Genomic DNA, 9,212 nt, shown 5'->3' with positions numbered 1-9,212 from the left:
AAGAGTTGTAGACGACACACGTCGTGCGATACGTACGCATTTCCCCAAAGCAGACAATACCTCTGGTCGGGACGCAGTTATTTTCTTGCTCTAACAAAAACAATAGCGTCATACACAAGCTTTTTTTTTTTGCTGAAACGAATGATTCATACGGTTTTAATACGGATACATCCAATAAAGTCAGAAAACAACATGTCCCGAAGCGCTCTAGGTAGCTCCCATTCTCTAACACAGAGTGTCTCCAGAGTGACTAGCCATCCAGTCCATGGCCCTATTTGCCTCTATGAAAATATGCTTAGTCTGGAAGTTATACACAAGCTTTAGATTTAACATAAGACATTGCTTTGATTGAACTTGGTCTTTGAGGCATATGATTGAGCCTAGTATAGGTGGTCCTTTGGTTGATCTAAGATGGGCTCCTTGGCTCTTCTTGTTTCTTAGCCAGCCATGGTAGCTGGTCATTCAAAATTTGTTACAGTAACTGTGTTTATATTTGTGCTTATGCAGATTCCTGTAAAAGAAAAATAACGGATGCATTTATTTCACATAGAGAATACTAAACCTGAATGCAAAATGCAAGTGAAAACCACCTATTCTCAATGTAACCCACAGTTTTCTGACCTGAAATACTGAAAAATGTGGTACTAACATAACATAGAAGCAAATGACTCGCACAGCATTTAAATGATTTCTTCTCTCTTTTTGAAAGAAAGAACAACCAATGGCTATCTAAAGTACATCATCTTTCAACACCATGTAAAATCCTGTTGATAGTTGCACAAGCTATGAAATAATCTACATTAAACAACCAAGCCTACTGTGCATAATTGAGGAAGTTGAATGTTACAATGTTCAAATGCTTTTCCTCATTGCAAGAGCAACAAAATTACTAAAATGCATTATATAGAAATTGAGATTTAAGAGAGGGTGAACTAAAAGCATCACTAAATTTGTGGATAAGCCAGACAAGGCAGGATAAAAGTCAAAATCATACGACACCTAAATCCCTGATTTGGGTCTAAACTGGACCAACAATGACCCCGAAAAGCCAGGGCACAATCTAACAAAACTACCAGAAATGCTAGCTCGAGCCAAGTACTAGAGTGTAGCAACAACTTCTGTAACTTATGACAAACCAAGTCCACTACCTGCAGGACGCAAGCTAAAATTAGGAGGAAAAAGTTACTGATACCAGATCCTTCAAACTGATATCTTATTTTATTTATTTATTTATGTTTTTTTCCATTATTCATTTATGATTTTTCCATGAGGGAAAGAGGGGTCTGATAAGCTGAAACATCATGCTTCTGTAGAATGATATGACAATCACTTAACAGAATGGAGCCATATGAGGAAATGATGACAAGTATGATTTCTACAGCGAATCCTCGGAATGACTGATGTTGTCAGGGCTAGGAGGAACCTGTACATAAGAAAGAAGCAACTAAGTATTACATTCATACGAATAATTTTGTAACCAAACACAAGAACAAATAAAACTTACGTGCATGCTATATCATGGCTCACCCCATCCTATGATGTCATGCAGGTGGTCCTGGTGGGGCACCTCCTCCATGGCATCCCCACTCCTAAGAAGCGCAACCAACTGGAGTTTTATATCTTTGATCCTCTGCTCTAGCTCACTGTACCTTTTTCCTAACTTGATGTACCCATCTATTTCCTGCATTTTCTCTCTCCACATGCTCTGCATCTCATCAACTTCCATTGGAACTCCATTTCTTTCAGCCTCCAAGGGCATCTGCTTGCCCAGGTTTGCTTCCAATTTCAAATTTTCAAGGCCTTTCTCCACAAGTGCGACAAGAGAGCCCGACAGAACCAAATCATTCTCAATAGGTATTTTGTTGATCCCTGACTCATAATCAAAAGCAAATGCTGCATGTGTGTAACCTAATAGAAACAATATATGTATAAGCATTTCATGTAGCATGAACCTTACAATCATGTGGCGCAGCATCCTAGATATGATTAGTGCTGAAAATACATGACAAACTCCATTCAAAACAAGAGAAACACTTGCTCTGTAGGAGCACAAGAGGGCAACGCTACTAGGCACTTGACAATTAATACCACATTTTTCTACCAGGTGTCTGAAAGAAATAGCATGTCTTTAAGAAATGAACACAATATTGAGGTAACCAAATTAAACCCTATACAAAACGAAATTTAGCATTTAGTACTGCATGTAAGATGAAATATTTGTCTGATGCTTAAGAGACTTAAGTGCTCTACGCCACAAGGTTCATGAAACAAACATAAATGAAAAATGTTCAAATTAGCTATGTACATCGGGATCTCCAAATTGCTTATAAATTCAGAGTTTGATGACATAGATGATACAAGAGCATTAATTTTAGGCACCGTGAAGCAAAAGGAAAACAAATGGACTTCAAAAAAGTAAGATATGCAAAAGGATTGGATCAAAAGCATCTTTAGACCTTATTTCCATTAATTTGAGTTGGGCTATTAAGCTAGCGCTATCAAAATTTGGATAAGCTCAGCATTCACTGGCCCTTACCCCCCATTATTAGTCACTGCTATCACTTAAGAAGAAATATGATAAAAGAGAAATGCATGAAGCTGTTAGCTATAAAGAGACACGTAGCCTCCAACCAAAAAAAGAATGCATAAGAATCCTCTTACACCTTTCTTTGAATAGTTGTGCAAGTGGTTGAAGTTCAGAAAACGCCTCCTGTAAAGACCCCAAACTAAGATTCAACTCAGACAATTAGACCTAACTGACTGGACTTGGTAGAACCTAATTAGACATGACAGATCAAATACATAGGTCAGATCTTTTTGCTTCAAACCTAGCCAATAGCCAATCCAGGAAGGGCCTGTCTCAACCTGACCCAGACAGGTGAGATATAGGTTTAGATCTGCAGCCCAAACCTTGTTGAATCATATGAAGATTAAGTTATACACCAACCCAACTAACTATAAGCAAATCTACTAAATGTTATTAAAAATAAGATAAAGTCATAAATCATAGCAGGGTTCAGAGTAGATCAAATTATGCTTTTCTTATTGTACTCAGAAATTTTAAAATTGTTAAAAAAGTTGGAAGTTAATTTTCAATGGTTAAATTTATCAGCCAAATGATTCTAATGGAAGACTAGGGATGAAGCTGGGAAATTTCATTACTATACCCTGCTTGACCTTTACACCTTCCACATAGACCTTTACCTATCCAAGTTGCCAAAGGCTCAAGGCAAACTAAGGTGCTATAGTATCTTGGAGCCTAGGAGCAAGGCGCAATGCAAGGTTGCACGCCTTAATGAAGTGAGGTGCAAAAATATCAATAAACATATAAATAATAATACATGTCTGTAAACACATCAAATAAGAATTATCAATTTATGAACACAATGTAAATAAAGAAGCATTGAAATTAAAATTTATACATATACAAAGGGCATTGCATGTCAAATATTGAAAAGTCAAATATAATAAGACAATAACTGACAATAGCAAAATAACTTCTAGTATATAAAGCCATCTAAATCAATAACCCTAATGTTAGAACTTAGACAAGCTAACTAGTATGAGATAGAATAAATTAAAAGAATTCTTAATACAGGACCAATCAATCTAATTAAACATGCTTTGTTGTGTTCTGTTTTTGATGGACCAACATAATAGAAGCTGCAATGACCTGTTTCTAAAGGACTGGCAGCAGGGGATGGGCTTTCTGATGGACTGGGAGCAGGGCGAAGGAGAAATAGGAGAGGAACGGCGGCGGCGGCGGCAGCAGCAGCAGGAGGACAAGAAGGATGAGGAAGAGGCCTATTTGTCAGCCCTAGACCTTGTATCTGTCCCTTGTTGTTGTCCTTGTTGCTCTCCTTTGGAGCCCTAGATCTCATCCCCTTTATCTCTTTTAGTCTTTTCTTTTTTCAGGCCAAGAATTCCTAAAAATCTGATAAAAATCAAACAATTCTGACTGAAAAGAGTAAAGGGGTGCTTTTGTGAACCTGGGCTTGGTTCAAGGCGCAAAAAAGGTGTCTTTTTTAATTTGAAAAGGGGAATAGCATTGAAATAAGTGAGGTGTTTAGGGTTGGCTTTGTTTGCACCTTGCGCCTAGGCATGCCTTTGACAACACTTGAACCACCTAAAATGATGGGTCAAATTGGACCAGAGATGAAAGACGTGGAGTTGATCAATGAAAGATGTGAATTATACTCGGATTTTCCCCATGTACTTGCCAAATTAATGAAATAATCTGACCTCTTTGGATGACTCTCATGTCACATGTATACGGCAAGAGGGAGAGCATGTTGCAGATATTTTGGCTAACATCATCTGCTAGCACTTTCAAGAAAGAAAAATTTGTTGCATATTTTGCTACCCTTGGGGCAGTTACCTTCATTATTGGAGGTGATGGGTATGGGAGGTAGTGCACCAAAACTTGAAATTGTATCATCTTGTTCACTACATAATGAATATGCAGTTACCTTTTAAAGGAAAGAATACAAAATTAGTATGCACTAACATCTTAATTTAGTTTTCTACAAAAATAACCCACATATAGCATATCCAATGAACAAACACCATACCTGGCAATTCAATCTGTTTATATGGTGCCATATATAGTGCAGTCAAAACAGAAAGAAGACTGGTCCATTCAGGCCCTGCTGGTTCCCTAATCACTGCAGTTGAAGATATACTTGGCTGGTCTTTTGCTTTTGAAATGCAGGTTATTATTAAATCTCTCATGAAATCTGTCACTTCTAAATCATTCTAGGAATCTTTAGGTGTCCAAATCCAAGTGGATTCTAGATTGACCGAAATGTAGTCCCCAAAAAACTAAGGAATTTTTTTCTGAAGGAAAATGGTGGGTATTCATAGATGATGAAATGGTTATCTCAGATCAGAGACCTGAGTACAAAGGAAGGGCTGAACACAAAACCCTAGAACAATTTGATTTTTTAACCTTCATGGTTTGAAGTGGAGTTGGAGCACCATTGTACCAGCATCATTCAATTATGAAATTTATGTCACAAACTATTTAAATTTAGGAGATAACAGTTGGCTTGTCTAAAGACTTATTATTTCCTTAAGGGTCATACTACATGCATAATTGTGGCTGATCGAGCCTTTTAAAAGGGTACTAGGTCGGTAATTTCATGGTGGTGTTCTACAAGGTTCTGATGGACAATAGCTCAAGGGCAGCAGGCCACTTTTCCTCCTCTATATCTATTCTTCTTTTGTTGTTCCTCTTTTCTATATCTTATTATTCTCTGTAAAAAACCTGCTTTTATTACTCTCCTCTTCAAATTAGAAACTGACAGGCTCTTACTTAGAGAGGGAGGGGGAGGGAGGAAGGAGGAAGGGAGAGACAAAGCTTTGTTTGCAGCAAATAATAGCCCTTGGATATGACTCTTGATAGTTCATTTTCCCCAATTCGTAGATTCTGAGTCACATCAATATATGCCCATATGATATCTCAAGAAGTTGATCGATTTTCCATAAAAAGACTAGAGTATATCTTATCATACTTGTTTTCCCAGGGGAAAAAAAAACTACTGGATTTGATATGCTAAACCACCATTATTTCTTCTGTTTCTAAGGAAGTGAGGAACTACGACACAAAAGGAAGGAGGAAAAGCTTCTTGTACATCCTACAGCAGAACCTTTATAAGGCATCACAAATTGATCTTCATGTTCCTACATACCAAGTAAGCAATAAGTTTATATATACTCAACAAAGAACAGGAGACACAATCATCCTTGATGATAGAATATTTTAGGCAAAAAGGAATCAAGTTTCAACAAATGGCTGCAAAAGTATATTGATTTGCCACTTCCTTGTGCTCTAAAATTTCCGGGTTAAAGTGTTCGAAGGAATTGCTGATTTTACGAGCTAGAGTTCTTGCTAATGACAATTAACTCTAGAAGCCAATAGTTCAAATAGGCATTCTAAAAGGCAAGATATCAAATAACATCATAAAGATGGAGTTTCTTCTTAAACGTACAAAACATGATCCAGTTCAAGCTTATCATCCAAGTGAGGTAAATGATCTAATAAGGTCAAGATTTTCATATCCTCTATGATTCCAATCCAACTATGAGATTAGATTATTCAGGTCTTTTCTGATTCACATTGTAACATCTGAAATGTAAATCATAAGGTCATGACAACCATGCTCCATGGCCTCGCGTTTGCACAATTAGTCAACAAGTATGATCTCCATCTTATTTTTAGGCATAAATTTTACCAAAAGAGAGGATGAATTTATAGTTGTAATCAACTTGTGGCAAATGTATGAGACCTACAAAGATTACATATTGGAATAAATTTAAACTAGTGAAAATAATAATCAACATTGCTAAATTTCCTGTGCTAAAATTTAATAGGGTTTGGGATGAAGTTACACTTGGATCACCCCACGAGTTCAACTTATGCCAATGGCAAGCTGGGCTTAAATTGAGATATGTTGAGGTTCCCATCAGTTTTGCTGTAGAAAAAAAAAAGAAGAAAAGAATGTACAAGAAGAGATACATTACAAGGTATATCTACATAGCAAGAGGCTGCTGATACTGCATCTCTTCAACACTAGCCGTCAAAATTAACAATCAAAGCAGACAGACATCGAATTCAAAAACCTTCACACAACAAAACCCCGGGCTTGCCTCAAAAAGGAGGTACAAAAACTCATGGCCACAGCAAACCCTAGAAAGCTAAAGAAAGTGAAATCAAAGCAGAAACCAAGACTAAATGATGGAAATAGTGGCTAAGAGAAGGAAGAGAGATTCTTGACCTTTGTCCTGGAGGTAGCGATAGACGAGGAAGTCGAGCTCGACGGGGGTGACCGAGTTGAAGGCCATGGGATCCCTCGCCACAGCGCACTTCCGGCGGGCGCTCGTGGTTCCGGGCGTGACCGATAAGCTCCCGGTCTGGCCGCTGTATGGTGCTCGTCGAGTGCCGACGCCTCGCGACGGTTTCAGAGAGAATTTTTGACGGGGCACCGAGTCGCGCGGGATCGGTGACTCGGGGTTGGGGGCGAGCAGGGTGAGCGTGTGAGACCTGGCTCGGCTTCCGTTATGAAGCCCAACTCGCCAGTCTGGTTGATAAATTAGAGCTCTCACCAACCTTGCAAAAAATAAATGGAAGCTTTGAGTCCGTCCCGGTAGCGGAGCTGCAAATGGCATGAAAGGGCCTCGTTCAGGCCAGAGTGCACCTGAGTGCTCGGCGAGTCCTACTAGAGAGAGACTCGACTATAATGGTCGACTGGATTCGGAGCGGCGTGTCAGGCCAGACCTGCACCCTCTTGTTTATGATATTTGCTTTCTTGTAGGGGAGCTGGACCTATTTCGAGTTACGTATATCTTTCGGAAGGCAAACAGTGCGGCAGACTATATTATCTCTTTTGCAGCACACTACTCTGGAGGTGTCCTCTGAGGGAAATTGGAGCATATGCCGGTGGCACTAGAATGTATTTTATATTGTGATCACTCTGAGCGTACTCACGACTGATGTAGTAAGTCGCCGGTATATTTAAAAAAAATAATAATAAATAAATAAATAAATAAATAGAAGCTTGATGCGGCTCAATAGCAGCTAAGAATCTTATTCAAACTTGGCTTAACTCACAGTCGACCCGCATTTAAACACATATCATTTATCAAGCTTGTCTCGAGTTCAAGTATCCTCTCTTGGCTCATTTAGCGATAACTATATCTGCACTGTAACGAAGAAAATAAGTTGATGACTCTATACGTCGACATTTTTTTTTCAAACATCATGAATAACTTTTTAAAACATACTGCATGTTCGGGACAAAAATTTGCAAGCTGTTTGCATTTTTGTTGTCTAGTACATCTAGAAAGCTCCAAGCAAGGTCTACCATCTAGGTCAAGATGAAGTGTAGCAGTCGATAAAAGATTAAAAGCTCTAGTTTTAAAATAAAACTAGCATATATTTCATGATGCACAAGATGCCATTTTATTTTCTTCTTTTCTGACTGCTCTTGAAATGCAACATAGCAATGTAACACGTTATAATAAGGATAAATCTTTGATAATATTAAGCAATAATTTTTAATGATAGCTGAGATGAAACTCTTGTTGATAATTATACAATATGGTAAGCGAAGAATTCTACATAAGTTGAGCCTCTGCGGAAAAATTCTTGTCATTGTTATTAGCATTATAAATATGGATCCTGGGTATGCAATTTTTTCTTTTTTTTACTATTCTTAAAATATAATATAATAATATAATAAATTATAATAAAATAGAAAATTTTAATAGCTAAATTTTTATTACATATTAAATAATGAACTTTAATGATGGTCGAGCAGAAACTCCTATAATTAATACTAGTCTTCATGTGATATAGAACTTTGCATGAGAGTGTCTATGCAGAAACTCACGCCATTAATAGCACCAACCGTGCATGAATATATATTTTTTTTCTTTTTAACTACTTAGATGAACCCCTTGAGTGAAACGAAAGCTAGAAAAGGAAAATATGATATAATAGCTTAACAAATTATAATACATAAAAGGATTCAATAACCAAATTTCTATTACACTTTAAGTAACGAGCTTTAAGGATGGCAACATATTAATACCATGTCATTAATATTTGTTACATATTAAGTAATAAATTTTAATGACGACCAAATATATTAATATTGACATCATTCATAATGGTGTCATATAACATTGGAGAGCTCTACACAAGGGAGCCTCCATTTTAAATATATATAATGTATTTGAGTATAGTATTTAACAAGGTAATGCTAGTTACTTATATATAATTTCAATGTTTGAGTTGTAACCACAAGGAAAATAAAAAAGAAAAAAAAAGAACCACAATTTAGAGTTAATCCCACTTATCAATCAAGTTTTTCTACTAATATTACTGTTGATTTTTCAAGTAAGTTTTATCTAAATAACTTGCTAGTGCACAAGTTAGAAAAATATTCCCAAGAATACCTTTCACCTATCCAATTTTTCTACAAATTAGTTGCAACAATGGTGGGATAAGGGAGAAGCACATAATGGACTCTGTTTGTTACTCCAAGTGCTATTTGTTCGTAAAATAGCATTACCATATATATAACATTTGATAAGAAATATTCAAGTAGTGGACAAAACTAATGGCATGTTTGTAAAGCCAAGGTTTGACTCGTACAATTTTATTCTCGTTCTAGCCTTAGTTTTGTTGCTCTAGTTCAACCTCGTGCATG

At 37.0% G+C, this 9,212-nt stretch overlaps 1 protein-coding gene across 1 annotated transcript; it reads right to left on the bottom strand.

Annotated features, from left to right (window-relative positions):
- Positions 1 to 207: 207 nt before the first annotated feature.
- LOC103705248 (WD40 repeat-containing protein HOS15-like) lies at positions 208 to 7,041 on the bottom strand. Its single transcript, XM_008788899.6, has 3 exons — positions 6,777 to 7,041; positions 1,505 to 1,908; positions 208 to 1,423 (listed from the first exon to the last, which is right to left on the bottom strand). The coding sequence occupies exons 1-2, from the start codon at positions 6,841 to 6,843 to the stop codon at positions 1,517 to 1,519; spliced, it is 459 nt and encodes a 152-aa protein (XP_008787121.3). The 5' UTR covers positions 6,844 to 7,041; the 3' UTR covers positions 208 to 1,423; positions 1,505 to 1,516.
- Between the last annotated feature and the right edge of the window lie 2,171 nt (positions 7,042 to 9,212).

The sequence above is a fragment of the Phoenix dactylifera genome, chromosome 7 (genome assembly GCF_051530095.1).
Source record: "Phoenix dactylifera cultivar Ajwa chromosome 7, Ajwa_hap1_PhDact_Kaust_v1.1, whole genome shotgun sequence".
Taxonomy (NCBI): Eukaryota; Viridiplantae; Streptophyta; class Magnoliopsida; order Arecales; family Arecaceae; genus Phoenix; species Phoenix dactylifera.
Note: the sequence above shows the minus strand (reverse complement) of the source record. Positions and strands in the feature narration are given on the sequence as shown.

What these genes read in the sequence shown, in the direction of transcription:
- LOC103705248 (XM_008788899.6), bottom strand. Translation starts at nt 6,843, where the DNA reads ATGGCCTTCAACTCGGTCACCCCCGTCGAGCTCGACTTCCTCGTCTAT. An exon ending in TCGCTACCTCCAGGACAAAG is followed by an intron (nt 1,909 to 6,776) that starts GTCAAGAATCTC and finishes TGTTTCTATTAG; the next exon opens with GTTACACACATGCAGCATTT.